Source organism: Myotis daubentonii, chromosome 13 (assembly GCF_963259705.1).
Source record: "Myotis daubentonii chromosome 13, mMyoDau2.1, whole genome shotgun sequence".
Classification (NCBI taxonomy): domain Eukaryota; kingdom Metazoa; phylum Chordata; class Mammalia; order Chiroptera; family Vespertilionidae; genus Myotis; species Myotis daubentonii.
This window is the reverse complement of record NC_081852.1, coordinates 24485060-24504251: the sequence shown is the minus strand read 5'-3', so window position 1 is coordinate 24504251 and position 19192 is coordinate 24485060. Positions and strand designations below refer to the sequence as shown.

General features: G+C 42.6%; 2 protein-coding genes across 2 annotated transcripts in view; one reads left to right on the top strand and one right to left on the bottom strand.

Moving 5' to 3' along the window:
• The window catches only part of CTNNA3 (catenin alpha 3), a 1315594-nt gene that overhangs the window by 1107710 nt on the left and 188692 nt on the right, over positions 1 to 19192 (bottom strand). The gene's annotated exons all lie outside the window — the stretch shown is intronic.
• LOC132214919 (transcription factor AP-2 gamma-like) lies at positions 10806 to 12369 on the top strand. Its single transcript, XM_059662576.1, is given in 2 exon segments — positions 10806 to 12148; positions 12150 to 12369. Coding segments are annotated over 2 exon segments (1377 nt in total). The 3' UTR covers positions 12184 to 12369.

Genomic DNA, 19192 nt, shown 5'->3' with positions numbered 1-19192 from the left:
ACCCCCATGATGCTATCAGCAGACTTATTTTTATTTTTATTAGCAGAAACCTTGCAGGCCAGGAGTGAATGGGATGATGTAAGTACTGAAATAATAAACATGCCAACCAAGAATAATCTACCTAGCAGTGCTGTCTTTCAGAAACAGAGAAATAAAGACTTTATAATATAAATATTTTCCCAAACAAAGAAAAACTGCTTATCCATCAGCTGAACCTTGAAAGGTATGTAAGGTTTCTATTGCCATCTAATGAATAGAGGCCAGGATTGGTGCTAAATCTTACAATGCACAGAATAGACCTCACAATAAAAAATTGTCTAACACTAAATGTCAATAATGCTGAGGTTGAGAAACCCTGTACTAATAAAAATAAAACTCCTCTGTCTCATGAAGAGTGTCAATGACTATCATGTGTTAATTAGGAATGCTTTTTTGGCTAACAAAACCTGAAAAAAGTGGTAGTTTATTTTCCTGAAATTAAATCCATAGGGATGGCTGCTCACAGAACAGCATCAAGAGCTATAGCAGTCATGAAACAACTGCCACAGGTGTAGGCATTACTACTATGTACAAGGAAGAACATAGAAACAGAGGAGAAAGCATTAACACTAGCCACATCCGTGCTTTTTACCGGAAAAACAAAACCTAACATCTCAGCGGACTGATCTATCTTTAAGGGGCTGTGTAGATAATTTAAAGGGCGGTACTTGTTTCTGTAATTGACACACTGATCACATTCTGCTTTATAATGTGCTATGGTTAGACAATAATTTAGGAAGTAACTGGTAGGCCACCTACCTCCTCTTCCATCATAGAGTGAGAGGCAAACTAAAAAGCTATTGATTAGAGACAAACATAGTGAAAAATCTCGGAAACTCTCTTCAGGGAACACTTGGGAAAGCAGCTTAATTACAGAGAACAAGCTCAGTTCTTGGCAAGAAAAGTCATTCTTGACTAACTGGCTGGGGTCCTTCGGTGATACTGCAGCCCTGATAAAGGAAAGTCAATACATGTCAAAGCTCAGAGATGATGTTAGAGCCCATCGGTATGATGGCTTTTGAATCTCTACGAAGCCATCCCAGCTGGTGGTATAGTATAAACTCACGATTGTTTGACTTGCAGCTAAAATGAAAGGGGTGTGCTTGCAATCCGGTGTACGGATAACAGACTCCTCTCCTCCTCGGGAAGCACATGTCCTCACCAGTCTAACATACTTGAATTTAGATTTCTGTTTGGTACTTAAATAATACGAATAAGTAACTGAGCAAATATGACATGCATGTCAGATAATGGGCACCTGATGCATTTCTGTAGCCATTCATCATATTTTTTTGTCATTTGCCCATAATGACAAATGTAGAGTTTCTTTGCTCTACATATGCTCCTAACTATACATCAACCATTTAAAAGGCACCTAAAAATATATGTCTAGGGTTCCCATGTATATGATTTGACCTTTAGTGAGACGCACTCACCACATACACACATACATAAAATATTTTTCAAATATGTTTATAATTACAGTATAATGAAATATCATTATGAATTCATTATCAGCATAATTCTGTTCTAATATTTTTAACCATCATTCAAAGGCCACTGTTATAATTAAAAGAGCATAAAGTAAGAGTCAGAGTACCTGTGTTTTAGTCCTAGTTGGGCAAGTCACTTAAAACCTACCTGTAAGCCTGTTTCATCCTATGAAATACACAGATGCTATTACCTGCCTGCCTCATTCACAGGGCAGCTACTGATAATTACATGCTATGGTGCCCATGAAAGTGTTTAAAAATTGAAAGGCATTGTACAAAGATAGAATTACTACATATAAGTACAAATAAGAATATGGCATGTAGGGAAAAAATGTTAGAAATCATCACAGGAACAGGTTGAACAGCAAAACGTTCCTTTTCCCACAGGCAAAGCAGGCAACAGTTCATTGTAAAGGCTCTTGGTCACTTTTTTTTAAACAGGGTCAATATGTGACATATCCAAATTTAATATAAGCCACTTGATCAAAATAAGAAACCCAGGACTTTACAGAACAATAAATCCTCAGCGGAGCACAAAATTAATCTGTGGAGCATACAGAACACCATAACACAGGCAATATGCCTATTAGAAAATGAACCCCAATTTCCATACAAGGTATCATTGTTTTGTATTGTGCTGAAGATAAAGTAGTAGAAATCTGAGAGGCCTTACGAACCAATTTCTAGATTATATTTGTACTCAAAAAATGGACCAAAGTCTCACGTCTAAGAAAATCTAAGGTATAATGTGAACAATAAGAAATTTTTTGACCTACTTAGAAAATCTGAAAGGAACATATCTGTAACCTCTGAAAGAGGAATGAAAAAGAAAGTAAAGTAGAAACATTTCACAAAAGATTATTTAATGAACAAAAGAATATGCCTAGGGATTAACTATACTCTGAGAGGCGGGGCTGCAAAGGTGGCCCTTTTGATGGGCTGTTGAAGTTAATTCAACAGATATTCATTAAGTTAGTACCTAAAATACTGCATGTTATGGCTGAGAGGAATACATGTTATGACTTCTGCCAGACTCATCAAATACTAAAAGACCAATTTTTTATAACTAAGGGAGAGTTTGATATACTCAAGTTTCTAAATGAGTGGTCTATAGGTATAACCACAGATGTTTCAACATTTGCTAATGAGTGCCAAGGGCAATCAGGAAGATGAAGATATTTTGTAATACACAAGAAAGACTTCATGAGTAATGAAAGCCAGAAACTGGTCTTAGAGAAGTGGTATGATTTGGGTAGGTGGGCAAGCAACTACTGTAACAAGAACCAATTACTCAATTTTCCATCTTAAAGGGAAATTTTTTAAGGGGCTGCTTCCATGTTCATCTTTCTATTTCCCTTTTAACTTTTTAGAGAGTCAAGTGCATTCGCAGAGGTCACTAAGAAGAATCATGACAAAAACTAGTGATTGTTAGTGAATCCTAAAGCCTTAGTGACATCAAGTGAAATCAATGAACTGACATCACGCCCCCATTGCCATAGTTCTAATGAGTGTCTCTCCTCTGTTTGACCACCTCCCAGGACTCATAATTTCATGAAGCAATTAATTCTCCTCTCTGTTTCAGAATATGTTACAGATATAAATTATAGATCTCTAAAGTATTTTAAGTATACGGACAAATATTTCAATCTCCTGTCCATTCAAACACTAAAAATTCAAGCCGAAACATCTGCATCATCATAATAAAAGACTTGCATGGAATTTTTAGATTCCAAAGATAGACAATCTAAAAAGACCAAAACTCAGACTTGCCTCAGGTCACAAAACAATTTAGGGGCAAAATCTGGTCTAGAAATTCAATCTCCTACATCTTAAGATCTTCCCAGTATGCATTAACTATCCCTTCTACTCTAATCTATGTTGTGCTCCATACCAAGAACCAGATACTTTGTTTCACAGCCTTCTGAAAATAAAAAAGAAAGTTTAATAATCTCTTGAGATTTATTTCCCTTTCTCTGTGCACTATAAATCTTTCCAATAAAACAAGGTCAACAGCTACTTGATGTAGCTCTAAAAATTGTAAGAGGTTAATTGGAAGCTCTAGCACAAAGCTTCAGCTAAATATACCACCCCCTCCACATACCACCACCTTCCCCACTGCAGAAAATCTTTCAGCTAAAACACAGTACATTTTAACTCCTGTTATTTGTGCATTCACTGCCTATGGAAATTACATGCAAAACATACATATGGTAATTCTACAGATTTCCCATTTCTTCATAAGCACTTTCAAATGAGGAACTGCAAACACTGGGCGCCACTCAGGAGTGGCATCTCCAGCCCTTCTTGACATGGGAAGCCCTGCCCAGCAATCATTGCCTTTCTGCCTTGCTTTCATTTGCTTTTTCCTTTCTGTGAAGATCACTTAGAACAGCGGTTCTCAACTTGTGGGTCGCCAACCTGTGGGTTGGGGGTCAAACGACCCTTTCACAGGGGTCGCCTAAGACCTTTGGAAAACACATATATAATTACCTATTGTATTTGTGATTAATCACTATGCTTTAATTATGTTCAATTTGTAACAATGAAAATACATCCTGCATATCAGATATTTACATTATGAATCATAACAGTAGCAAAATTACAGTTATGATGTAGCAACGAAAATAATTTTATGGTTGGGGGTCACCACAACATGAGGAACTCTATTAAAGGGTCACGACATTAGGAAGGTTGAGAACCACTGACTTAGAACAATACTGCTACCCAGCTGTAAGCTATCCACCATATTCACATGTTGATTGGAAGCTGTTTGGTAACTAATTTAATACTTTAAATTATTACATTCATTTACTTAAAATAGACCACATCCTAATGTAATGCTGGATCCGATTTGCTAGAATTTTGTTGAGGATTTTAGCATCTACTAGTATGTTCATCAAGGACATTGGCCGGTAGTTCTCTTTCTTTGTGGTGTCTTTATCTGGTTTAGGAATTAGGGTAATGCTGGCTTCGTAGAAAGAGATTGGAAGTGTGCCTTCCTCTTGAATTTTTTGGAATAATCTGAGGAGGATAGGTTTGACAAAGGAGACAAGAGCATACAATGAAGTCAAGACAGTCTCTTCAATAAATGGTGCTGGAAAAATTGGTCAGATACATGCAAAAAAAATGAAACTAGATCACCAACTTATATCATACACAAAAACAAACTCAAAATGATTAAAGGATTTCTATATAAGACAGGAAACTTTAAAATCTTAGATAAAAATCTTAGAAGACTCCATAGGCAGCAAAATATCAGACATATGTCATAGCAATATCTTTACCAATACACCACCTAAGGCAATGGAAACTAAGGAGAAAATAAAAAAAATGAGACTACATCCAAATACTAGTAAAAAGCTTCTGCATGGCAAAAGAAACCATCAACAAAACAACAAGAAAACCCACTGCATGGGAGAACATATTTGCCAATGCTATTTCAGATAAGGGTTTGATCTCCAAAATTTACAGTGAACTCAAAAAACTTAACAAAAGGAAGATAAACAATCAAAAAAAGGACAAAGGACCTAAGTAGACACTTTTTGAAAGAGGACATACAGAAGGACAAGAGACATATGAAAACATGCTCAAAGTCACTAATCATCCGAAAGATGCAAATCAAAACAACAATGAGGTACCATCTCACACCTGTCAGAATGGCTACCATCAACCAATCAACAAACGACAAGTGCTGGAGAGGATGTGGTGAAAAAGGAACACTCGTGCACTGCTGGTGGGAATGCAGACTGGTGCAGCCACTGTGGAGAACAGTATGGAGTTTCCTCAAAAAGTTAAAAATGGAACTGCCATTTGACCCAGTAATCCCACTTCTAGGACTATATCCCCAGAAACTAGAAACACCAATCAGAAAGGATTTATGCACCCCTATGTTCATAGCATCACAATTTACAACAGCTAAGATTTGGACACAGCCTAAGTGCCCATCAGCAGATGAGTGGATTAAAAACTGTGGTACATTTACAAAATGGAATACTACACCACTATAAAAAAAGAAGGGACTTTTACCATTTGCAACATCATGGATGGAACTGGAGAGCGTTATGCTAAGCGAAATAAACCAGTCGGAGAAAGATAAATATCACAGGATCTCACTCATATGTGGGATATAATGATCAGCATAATCTGATGAACAAAAATGGATCCAGAGACAAGGTGGCACTGAGCAGACCGTTCAACCTCAGGAAGAAGGCAGGAGAGTGGGAGGGGGTTAGAGATCAACCAAAGGACTTGTATGCATGCATTGACCAATGGGCACAGACACTGGGGCGGTGGGGGCTTGCCCTTGGGGGTGGGAGTGGCGGGGGGGGGTGTCAGTGGGGGTGGAGAAAAGGAGACATGTAATACTTTAAACAATAAAAAATAAAATAAACCACACCCAATGAAAAAAGGTCATCAAAAAGCCCCTGCCCATAGAAGCTGCTCCACTGACAGTTCATCAAAAGCCAACATTAGTTTCTTTTATATTAACTGTTTAATTAGCTTAACATAGTTAAGGAAGGCGAGTTTCTGTCAGCTATCTGACTCTGAAGTTTTCCAGGATGTTTTGTCTAGCTAACTCTTAAAACATCTATTGAAAACAGTGCAGTTACTTCCATAATTGAAGGATTCCTGCCAATACAGAACCCAGGTACTGACTCCTGTTAGTCCCAGTGCTCATGTGGCACACAAAATTAAATTTTTATTGAAATTGCATTTATTTGATCAGTTTTCCTATCAATTTATTTTTTAATTTTTTGCTTTATTAAGATATTACATATGTGTCCTTAACCCCCTATTACCCTCCACCTCCCTCACTCATGCACAAACCTCTTTGAAGAAATGCTAACAATTTATTTCATCAATATTTTTAAAAGACTGAAAGCAGGAAACAAAGATGGCGACATAGGTAAAAACCGGAAATTGCTGCCTCCCACAATAACTTCAAAAATACAACGAAAAGACAAAATGGACATCATCCAGAACTACAGGAAGGCTGGCTGAGTGAAAATTCTACAACTAGAAGGAGAAAGAAAAGCACACGTAGACTCAGAGGAGGTGTGGAAGTAAAGTACAAAGGTACGGAGGCTCAAGCGCGTGTGGAAAGGAGCGGGCACCTGAGGACACGGCTGTCTTTTTGAATCGGGAGGGAGTCACAAGCTCCCGACTGCTCTGAACTCCGGTTCCAGGAAGTCTCTGGGGACCCAGGACTCATGCGGGGAGAAACTGGACTGTCTGGCAGCAGGCAGAACTCGGAACCTGAGGGTGGCTTTCCCTCAGAGGTGCCTGCAGCAATTACCGGGACACTGAGACACGCGGCCCCTTAGGGCAGGGCTGAGGATCCGCCATAGCTGCTGGCTCCACCCTTTGATTCCCTGAGACCCCGCCCCACCCAGGCTGGGCAGAGGCTTTTGCATATGAATGCCCTGGCCCTTTGCAACCTGAAAATTACCTAACAACTTGCAGCTGGGCCAGACAGACCCAGAACTTCCAAGAGAAGGCCCAAGGCCCCACATCAGCTTGCTTCACAGCTGGGCCTCATCTGGGCACCTCCAAACTCCAAAAAATGAAGGGGAATCTGCAGTTCACTTCTTAGCTCCTGCTGGGTAACCTCAGACAGAGGCTAAATTAGCACCTCCTTAGATCCAAGAGCCAGTGTACCCAGTGGTCAGAGGGGGACCATCCAGATTACAACTCCTCAGATCCATAAGGGGCACACTCAGGGGGCAGACTCAGTGAGCACCAAAGCCCCACTGAAGCAAGTCTTGCCCCAGAAGGGTGTCTTCAGCACAGAAGTTCTCCCACTGCAGACACAGCTGATTCTCACTGCCAATTGCCTAGAGGTCAATTCCTCCCAGTGATCCTACAACAATCAAGGCATAACTACAACAAGACTGTGCACAAAGCCCACAAGGGGTTGCACCAAGAGTGTCCACCTCAGGTAACTGGGGAGGCTGAGCCACTGGGCCCTACAGGACACCTAGCACACAAAACCACTCTACCAACACAGGGAAGCATAAAAAATGCGGAGACAAAGAAACAGGTCAGAAATGACAGAAATGGAGAAAAGCAAACAACTGGATATAGAGTTCAAGGCCACGTTTATAAGGTTTTTCAAGAATTTTATGGAAACTGCCGATAAATTTAGTGAGACCCTGGAGGATATGAAAAAAGACCAACTAGAAATTAAGCATACACTGACTGAAATAAAGAATAATATACAGAGATCCAACAGCAGACAAGAGGATTCCAAGAATCAAGTCAAAGATTTGAAATATGAAGAAACAAAAAATACCCAACCGAAAAAGAAAAAAGAAAAAAGAATCCAAAAATATGAAGATAGTGTAAGGAGCCTCTGGGACAACTTCAAGCGTACCAACATCAGAATTATAGGGGTACCAGAAGAAGAGAGAGGGCAAGATATTGAAAACCTATTTGAAGAAATAATGACAGAAAACTTCCCCCACCTGGTGAAAGAAACAGACTTACAAGTCCAGGAAGCGCAGAGAACCCCAAACAAAAGGAATCCAAAGAGGACCACACGAAGACACATCATAATTAAAATGCCAAGAGCAAAAGACAAAGAGAGAATCTTCAAAGCAGCAAGAGAAAGACAGTCAGTTACCGACAAGGGAGTACCCATACGACTGTCAGCTGATTTCTCAACAGAAACCATGCAGGCCAGAAGAGAGTGGCAAGAAATATTCAAAGTGATGAACAGCAAGAACCTACAACCAAGATTACTTTATCCAGCAAAGCTATCATTCAGAATTGAAGGTCAGATAAAGACCTAACCAATGGACAGGGACAACAGGGGGGTGAGGGCATGAGCGGGGGGGGGGGGGGGGGGGGAGGGGAGTAGGGGGTAACGTGGGGATAAGGACACATATGTAATATCTTAATCAATAAAAAATATATATATAAAAAGACTGAAAGCAATGTATGATAAACACATTTAAAGTAATAATTAAAACAAGAATAGACTGAAGATGAACTAATGAAGGTATGTCATAGAAATTATACCAGAAAACCTTAGCTTGTCAGAACTACTGCAATTAAGCTCAACACTTAGTCACGAGTTTCCTGGCAATGTAGCTCCCATCACCTGATCAAAGAGGACCCATCTGTTTTTCTATATGCTGTGCACACTTACAGGTAAATGCCTCCATAGGCAGATAGGGTAGTGTAATGGCAAAAGCATGAACTTTTCACATAAGTCTTAAGATTTTACTTCTTACTTAGTCTTATTACATTTCTTAGTAAATTTGACTTCCCTTTATTCTTAATAATTTTAATTTTTCTTAATTCATCCTTAAATATGGAATCCAATTTATTTCTTCACTTATTTATTCAACAGGAAGATGAAAGAAGCTAATTTATTCTGGAACTACCCCAGCTTTATATACATTATGCTCCTTAATCCTCAAACAGTCCTGGAAAGAAATGATTACCTTGCCCATTTTATGGCTGAGGAAACTAAAGCTCAGAGAGATTAGGCCAGCCGTGGGCAAACTACGGCCCGCAGGCCAGATCCGGCCCGTTTGAAATGAATAAAATAAAAATAAAAAAAAAGACCATACCCTTTTATGTAATGATGTTTACTTTGAATTTATATTAGTTCACACAAACACTCCATCCATGCTTTTGTTCCGGCCCTCCAGTCTAGTTTAAGAACCCATTGTGGCCCTCGAGTCAAAAAGTTTGCCCACCCATGGATTAAGCGATACTGATAAAAAGCAAAGTTGGGATTTACACTCATTGACTAATTGCAAATTAATATTCTTGCAGATGTAATGTCATTAAAAGTATTACCTGATAATTTATTTGGCACCAAAAACCAACTTAAAAGATAGTATAGAAAAAGAAAAAAAATCTAGAATAAGTCCTTGAATTTTTAAGGAGTTTTCACTCCATTTAACCTCATTAACCTAACTATAGCTATGACACATATTTTGGAATTCAATGATCAGTTAACAATAAGTTCTAATATATAATCAGTCAGTAGATATTTAGTGACTTCCACTAAATGGCAGAAGCATGCAAAGCATTGACTATAATGAATAAAGCAAAAATAAACCACTCTGACAGTGAACAGTCATATTCACTAAAATCCAAGATGTAGACAATGTAGAGGTAAAAATAATCTGCAGTGTTTTTACCTTTTTCTTCAGGCTACTGGAGAATGCCTGTTCCACCTAAGGTCAGACCAGCTGTCTAAGCCAGGATTAATGCTCTAATTCTAAGAACCACTAACTGACTCTTTACTGTTTGCACCATTAAATTCTACAGAATTAAGATAAATCTACACTCTTGAGTAAAAGACACTGCTGTTTTGCTCCTAGTCATTATTTATATATTTATACATTACCTTGTACCAGAAGCATATAGAGCAGCTTATACAAATACTTAAAATGCAAATTAGCATAAATTAAAAGTTGTTTGAAAGAAAAAAAAGGTGAAGACAAAGTGAGTTGTACATCACTGGGGTGAGCTATATATTTGGCTCTTTTTAGTAGTCAACTTGAAATAGGAAAATATATCACTTATAGGATTTATTATTTTTCAAAAGGTTTCTTTTCATTGCTTAAGAGAAATAGTTATCCTTGGTATTAAGATGTTTGAGTGATTTCCCCAAGTCATTTTTAAAAAACATATGTGAGCTAGTAAACAACTACCTTCATTTGTCATTCACACAATATATGCAACAATATTTTCACAGGTCTGGTTTTTATTGTCCTGAAATAAAAGAAAAAATATTGATTTATATGTTTATAATCTTCTGTATTTCTCTAAGAGAACAGATTAATGTTTAACAAATTCTCAGGCTCTCCTCCATTATACAGGCTCACAGTACTGGGGGGCAGGAAAACTAAGGTAGGTCCCTGAGACCAGGTTCATTGTATTTAATAAAACTCTAAACCAGACTTTATAATGGAACACAGAGATTAACCTAGACAGGATTAAACTCAACAGAACTAGATTAACAAACACCCTAACCTCTGGAATAGAATGGATAGGATTAAACTCAACAGAACTAGATTAACAAACGCCCTAACCTTTTGAATAGAATGGATAGGATTAACATCAACTGGTATAAATACAGATGTCACAGGACAATGAAAACAGAACCTGGCTGGAGAACCTGGCTAGGCTGCTGATCAACTGAACGCTGTCTCCGTGTCATTTCTTCTTCGTGGACTCGTGCACACCTTTGGGAACCCCTGGAGCTGCTGGGGCTGGAACCCAATATCTGGCGAAGGAACAGGCGAAGTGAACATGTGTGAGCGGGTGAGTGAGAGCGCTCTGCACCAAGTGCACTACGTGCCACCTTCCTCCGGGGCCTGGAGCTCAGAGAGCGCCTCGGGCGGCGGAGAGCCCGGAGGTTCGCTGCCCCAGGATCTCCAGGACGGGAGCAGCAATGGGAACCCGCCTCTCCCTCACCTCTCCTCGGCCAGGCAACATCTCTTTAGCCCCGCGCCTCCCCTCTCTCATACCGGAGTGGCCCAATACCAGCCACCACCCTACTTTCCACCTCCCTACCAGTCGCTGACTTGTTCCCAGTGGGCAGACCCCTACTCGCATCTGGGAGAAGCGAACGCTGCCATCAACCCCCTGCACCAGCGGGCGCCTGCCGGCAGTCAGCCGCAGGCCTGGCCCAGCCCCCAGAGCCAGGAGGCTGCTGGCTTGCCCTGGCACCAGGGGCGTCTGGCCGGCCTGCAACCCCATCTCTCCGGGCCAGATGGCAGCGCTATGAGCGCCCCCAGGGATGCGCACGCCCTGGACGCAGACGGGCTGGTGGAGAACCTGGGCCTTCATGACCTGGGGCAACTGATGGACGAGGTGCAGAGGGTGGATGAGCAGCCCCTGCTTCTGCATGATCAGACTGGGATTCGCAAAGGTCCCATTTCAATGACCAAGAATCCCTTGAGTCTCCCCTGTCAGAAGGAGCTGGTGGGGGCTGTGATGAACCCCTGTGAGGTCTTCTGCTCCGTCCCTGGAAGATTGGCCCTCCTGGGCTCCACGTCGAAATACACAGTGACAGTTGCCGAAGTCCAGAGGCGACTGTCCCCGCCTGAGTGCTTAAATGCCTCAATACTGGGAGGTGTTCTCAGAAGAGCCAAGTCTAAAAATGGAGGCCGGTCCTTGCGGGAGAAGCTGCACAAGTTTGGGCTGAACCTTCCAGCCGGCAGACGGAAGGCTGCACACGTCACCCTCCTGACGTCCTTAGTAGAAGGGGAGGCCGTTCACTTGGCTCAGGACTTCGCATCTGTCTGTGAGGCTGAGTTTCCTAGTAAGCCGGTGGCCGAGCACTTAACTAGACCTCACCTCGGAGGACGGAATGAGATGGCCACGAGGAAGAACATGCTGCTGGCCGCACAGCAAGTGTGTCAAGAATTCACGGACCTTCTCCACCAAGACCGAACGCCCAGTGGGAACAACTGGCCGGCCCCGGTCTTAGAGGCGAACATTCAGAACTGCCTGTCTCACTTCAGCCTGATTACCCACGGGTTTGGCAGCCAGGCCCTCTGTGCCGCGGTGTCTGCTATGCAGAACTACATAAAAGAGGCCTTGGTCATCATAGAGAAATCCTCCATGAATCCCGGGGACCAGAGTCCAGCCAACCTCGGAGAAGATGGAGAAGCAACGGAAATGAAACAGGTGGAAACAAAGGAAAGAAAAGTCTGCAAGGGGAAAAAAATCTCCAAAAGCACTCTCCCTGGCACAGATGGGGAAACTTCTCCGCCTGGGGGGACAAGCTGAGCTTTTACTTGCCTTCCCATTGAAAGGCCTGCTGGCCTCGGGAGTTGCACCTGCCCGCTGAGAGTCCTTAGTATTTCTCTGGCGCCTGAACAGGATTCCCCTAAGTAAGCCCCCCCCGCTCCCCCCAAAGGTTATCCCCTGTGTGGATTCCAGACCGACTAGTCCGACCTTATGTCACACCACCCTCCATCTCGGCCTCCTCCTCCTCCTCCCGGTATCATCCATATCAGCCGACCCAGAGGGCACAGCTGACGCCTCACTAGACACCGACACCACCATCAAGCGCGGCCCTGATGGACCCATGATCCAGCCCTTCAACGCACTGACGCTTCAGGAAGCCCGTCTCCAATGACGCCACCCACTAGCCAGATCAACAAGGACTACCAAACCACCAACTTGAGGGCAGCTGAAATTCCTTGACTGAAGAGGCCAGCAACCTTCTACAGCAGTGATGGCGAACCTATGACACGCCTGTCAGAGGTGGCACGCGAACTCATTTTTTTGGTTGATTTTTCTTTGTTAAATGGCATTTAAATATCAACACTAATAAAAGAGAAAAATGGTAATTGGCGTACGAGCTGCCCTTTTCATTGGCTAATCAGGGCTATATGCAAATTAACTGCCAACTATGATGGGCAGTTAACTGCCAACTAAGATTGGCAGTTAACTGCCAACTAAGATTGGCAGTTAATTTGCATATGTAGGCACAATGCAGGAAGGCGAAAGGGAAAGCAGGAAGAAGCCCCCTGCCACTGACAGTGATCGGAAACCCAGCGGGGAGCTAAGAGCTGGGGGGCAGGGCAAAGGCGGACCCAGGGCTGCCTTTGCCCTGCCCCCCAGCCATGATCGGAGAATCAGGCGCCTTTGCCGCCCTGGCCAGTGATAGCAGGAAGTAGGGGTGGAGCCAGCGATGGGAGCTGGACACGGTCGAAGCTGGCAGTCCCGGGAGCTAGGGGTGCCTTGCCTGGGCCTAAAGCGGAGCCCACGGTCGCGGGGCCACTGCAGCTGCGGGTCCCCGCTGCCCAAGCCGGACGCCTAGGCCAGAGGCGTTAGGCCTGGGCAGGGGCAGAGCCTGCAACCGCGGGGAGCTGGGGGTCCCCTGCCCAGGCCTGACACCTCTGCCGGAGGCCTCAGGCCTGGTCAAGGGGCCGATCCGGTGATTGGTGATCGGAGGGTGATGAGGGTCAACTCCTCTGGCCAAGGCATCGGGCCTGGGCGGGGGCTGAGCCGGGGATTGGGGGGATATGATGATCCCCTTGCCCAGGCCTGAAGCCTGGGTCAGAGGCGTCAGGCTTGGGCGGGGGGTGGAGCAAGCGATCAGAGGGAGATGGGGGTCACCTGCCCAGGCATGATTCCTGGGCCAGAGGCCTCAGGCCTGGGTGGGGGCCAGAGCCAGTGATTGGGGGGAGATGGGGGTCCCCTGTCCAAGCCTGACACCTCTGGCGGAGGCATCAGGCCTGGGCAAGGGGCCGATCAGGTGATCAGAGGGTGATGGGGGTCTACGCCTCTGGCTGAGGCATCAGGCCTGGGCAAGGGGCAGAGCCAGCAATCGGAGGGGTCTGGGGGTCTCCTGCCCAGGCCTGATGCCTGGGCCAGAGGCATCAGGCCTGGGCTGGGGGCAGAACCAGTGATGGGGGGAAATGAGGGTCCCCTGCCCAGGCCTGTCACCTCTGTCAGAGGCGTCAGGCCTGGGCAAGGGGCCGATCCTGCGATTGGAGGGTGATGGGGGTCAATGCCTGAGGGCTCCCAATATGTGAGAGGGGGCAGGCTGGGCTGAGGGACACTCCCCCGCACACACACCCAGTGCACGAATTTCGTGCACCGGGCCCCTAGTATAAAATAAATATCAAAAATATAAGTCTTTGTTTTACTATGGTTGCAAATATCAAAAAATTTCTATATGTGACACGGCACCAGAGTTAAGTTAGGGTTTTTCAAAATGCTGACACGCCGAGCTCAAAAGGTTCGCCATCACTGTTCTACAAGAACATGGCTCCGTGTGCACCCCATCCACTATGTTTATAGCTATGCTCGCTATCATTGCTTGTCAGTCTTCTTCCGAGTCTTAAACAACCCAATCTGAGAGGTGGCCACTGATTTACACGTGCTATCATTGAAAAAATAAAAAAACAGGAAATCTGCCAGAAGCCGGTCCATCCTTGCTGCTTGACACAGTCGCTGCAGCGAAGAAACATCTGCACAGCATATGTTTCAAGGGACCTGGCGTATATGGCATACTGTTCTTAATATGTTTGCTCCCCCTCTTAGCCCTATGTGTTTTAACCAAGGTCACCTCTCCAAGAAAGGTTGTTTCCCCAGGTGAGGATTTTTTCCCTGGAGTTAGGGATTAACAGGACTAAGGAAGAGAATAAATCAGTGAAACCTCCTAGTGTTACAGAAATACCATGTACTACCTACGAAGAACTTGGACTAAGACTGTTGGCAATAAATTTGGGACTTGGGCCCACATCCCCAGGGGTCGGCCCACCAGGGAAAGCACCAAAGCCTATACCCCTGGAGACCCACGGACACAGGGCAGTCCCAGGGAAGGCAAGCAGCGAGGCTGGGAGGACATAACCTTTACTGGGTAGGATAATCTCCTTCAGTCACTTCCTTGTAGCTTACCAGTAGAGCAGTGACCTTGGAATAGCCCTTATAATGGAACACAGACATTAACCTAGACAGGATTAAACTCAAAAGAACTAGATTAACAAACGCCCTAACCTTTGGAATAGAATGGATAGGATTAAAATCAACTGGTATAAATACAGATGTAACAGGACAATAAAGACAGAACCTGGCTAGGCTGCTGATCAACTGAAAAAAAAAAAAAAAAAAAAAAAAAAACTCTAAGCCAGAAAGGAAAGGGGAAAAATACAGGGCGCCTGTATGGCCCAGGGTGGAGAAAGAGCTTTCTGAGTGTTCACAGTGGAACAGGAGAAATTCTGTGGCTGCTGCATGTTGGAGAGTGTGTAAATGAGGGAATGAGAAAAATATATTTAAGACAGCTTTACTGTGTTATATGCAATAATTCTCCTTTGGCTACCTGATAAGACAAAGTAGTAAAGATATAAATTTCCTTTAAATTATTTTAGTTGCTACTTTGATGTTTCTTTGAATGTGAAATGCTACCAAAACAAGGCTAGCTTTGTGTGGCTTATACTCCAATGACCTCTGTATAGAATAATAGCATCCAGGCCTCCTGTGGTCCCTACCATCTGCCCATTGTCTCGCAGTGCACGAGAAGGGACCTCTCCATCTGTCCGGAATTTACTTGTGCAAGAACAATACCTTCTCACTTTTTTAAACCCTAGAAGTTTTCTTTTAAAAGTACAAAGGACATAATGGGGGAATCTGAACTCCAAAAGCACCGCCATCAAATTTAATTTTGAGATGTCTCAAATCTTTCCAGGGATCATTCAGAGCAGTGGTTTCTAGCCTGCTTCACAAACGTTCATGGGGAAAGGTTGCACTGTTACCTTTTGATTGTAAAAATATCTGTGTGGCCCTCACTGGTTTGGCTCAGTGGATAGAGCGGCAGCCTGTGGACTGAAGGGTCCCAGGTTCGATTCCAGCCAAGGGCACATGCCTGGGTTGCAGACTTTATCCCCAGTGGGGGATGTGCAGAAGGCAGCCAATCAATGATTGCCTCTCATCATTGATGTTTCTATCTCTATTTACTTCTCTCTCTTCCCCTCTGAAATCAATAAAGATATATTTTTTAAAAAAAGAAATGCCTAACTACCTTAAAAAAAATACATGTGTGTGTTCTTAGAAACACTAGTTTAGAGGAAGAGGAAATAATATACTGGATAGTTCTCCAACTCCATATCCATCCTTCCTTCTGCCCCACCCTATTCTTCTACAACAAGTCTGTGAGTGCGACCTGAGCATTCTGAGCCCCAGGCAGCACCACCACCCGGCAAGACAGCTTAGTCCAAAGCCGCATTCTCACGGCAGTTCGGTTCCGCTGCAGGTGTGGGAGCACGCTGCCTGGTGGGGACACACCCTGCAGGGTCTCAGACAGAACTTGAGGAGTGTGGGAGGAGAGCAGAAGCCTCGCAGCCATGCAAGTGGCGTCTGCAGGCCTTTGCAGTTGACCTTTAATGACAGTCTAGCCTCCTAGGTGCACTCAGGGCAGTAAGAGGGTATTTCGATCAGATGCATAATGAAAATAATATCTTCTGACCTGCTTATGTGTCCACATTGTTTTGAAGATTTAAAGATGAAATGTAGGAAAAAAGAATGCACTTAGAAATTGTCATTATAAGTACACGGTGATGTTATAACTAACTTCCAAATTAAAAAAAATAAAATACTTATAAGCTGGGTTTAGTATTAACCCTGATTATGAATAACTAAATGGCCACGCACTTTAGAGACAGTACTTTTAAAAATATACAACACCTTATTTGGAGACTCTGAACTAAAGCGCAGGAAGTACTCACTTTTATATCCAGACATTGAATTTCTTTCCTTTATTTACTTCAGTCCTGTTCTCCACTAGTGGAAATTCTTCTGAGCAGAAGTATTTCCTTACATTACATCACACACAATCTCGGCCTCGGCCTCCACCTTCATCTTTATGTCCATCTCTTTCTGCCCTAATAACATGCCATCTTTCCCGCCCTCTCTGCAGATGACAAAACGGGCCTTCCTCGTATTCTTTTACCTTAATATCTGACTTCAATATTTGTTTAAACTTGTTAAAGGACTTCTTTAAACATTAGCAAAAACAGACTATGACAAAATATCCCAGAAAAAAAGAGAAAAGGTGGGGGGGGGGTGGAAAAGATCAACCAAAGATCTAATATGCATATATGCATAACCCATGGACACAGACAATAGCATGGTGAAGGCCTGGGGGCAGGCTAGGAAGGGTCAATTGGGGGGGAAATTGGGACATATGAATACTTTCAATAATAAAGATTTTTAAAAAATTAATGCCTTAATCCAATGGGGTAGGGGAGAAGAAAAGAGAGTATTGGGGAAGATCATCTTAAAATATTGTAGGAAAAGATAGGGCGGAAAAACAGACTTTAATCCCAATGATCTGTTATATGTGACGTAAATGAAATGTGAGAGGTTTAATTATTTCTAATTAAAACACTGAGAATTATACAAGAGGAAATAATGCCTGTGACTTATTAATTACCTGACTGATACTAAATAATCAAAGGAATCTGGCCAGAGATTAACATGAGATCCACATAATGTTCTCAAGACAAACCATAAGTGGTTTTTGTTCATTTGAAACTGATCAAAAACATAAAATCTTCTCAAGACAAGCATCTGGTTGGACTTTACTCCAAAAGCTCTACTCTACCTACCTGTTCTCCTTTAAGTCATTAAAGTTCGGACCTACAACAGGAGGACCGTTAGCTAAGTCAGCATGGGAGGCTGGCAATGCTATCAAACAGCAGCTCATATCAGTGTTGCAACATTACAGAAAGCCTTCCACAAAATGGGAGGCAGCATGGATATCTGTAAGAGGCATGCTCGCTTTGCAATATGCTCCAGGAATCTTAGTGCTACACAATACTCCACAGACTTAGCTTTTGGCAAAGCCAGAGTAGTTCTCCAAAATCTTAACATATTCCTCACCATACTGGCTAAGGTCATTTTGAAATAGTATGACTCAGCCAGCTGTTACATTACAATATCTATATTACAAAGATGGTTCTCACCTCTAGGATGTTAGTCAAACAGCATTCTGATTACAAACTCAAATAATAATACAGAGAGAGAGCACCAACTATCCATAAAAAATGTTTATTATATCCCATGTTCAAAGGCTATTAAATCGCGTTATTTACCCATATCTTCAAAAAAAATCACTTCTACTTTCGTGGTAAACAACCTGCTTCCCTATTTATAATGGTCTGGCCCTCTAGCAACTTCAGCGTGAAATTATAGCTAATTTGCCTACAAACATCAGGTGGTCATAATAATCTGGCCACTCAGTGTATAGTTATTCAAATTATTTCTAGAGAAAGCCTATCCTTTGGGCCAATGTTTCTAGGGCGTTTTTTATTACTAAATAGCTCAAAAGTACCTTTCATGCTCAGCAGGCACATAATAGGCAAAGAACTGATACGTTCAAAAACTATCCTAAGAATATAAATAAAAAATTCTATAAAATTTGTCTTATGTGCCCAAACATGTCAAAAACATGATGTACTATATCAGTTATTCATCACCAACAAAAAGGAAAATTGAAAACATTTATATTTTATTCCTGATTTTTTACTATACTGTATAGATTTTTCCATCACCTTATTTAACTTAAATTTTACTTACATGCAATATTTCCCAACATACTTATTTTATTAGTATCTTTTCCTTAAACGTGAAAGAAAGAGCAGTTTCTCTTCACATCTCAAACATGACCAATTGAAGTTTCATCTCTAAAAATAAATGTAATTCCTAACCATAGGCTAATCATGCTTAAAGGAATCTCTTTGCAAGCTGACACCAAATGGGACATCTCTTCTGGACTGCAACACAAGGACAAACTAATGAGAAAGTTAAGAGAATGTTCAGAGAGGAAGTGTAAGGGACACCGTAGGGAAGGAGCCATTTATAATCATTTTCTCCTCCACATAATTTAAAGCTGTGGACCAGGATCCAAATGGTGGCAGGGGACACACCTCCCACTAAGTGAGAATTGAGACAACCAGCTCTAACAGAAGCAACACAGAACTAATTATTCCCATAAATTTCCTTCACAGTGTTAATACAGAACATCAACACTATGGTGCTGACAGCAGCAGGCAGGGAAGTGGTAGAAAATTTAGATCCAGCACTTTCCCTTCCAGTTGGATTAGCATATCATACAGTACAAGCAGAACTAGACAGAGCTATGATGGAACAAGTTTGACTGTCAAAATACTAGTAGCAGG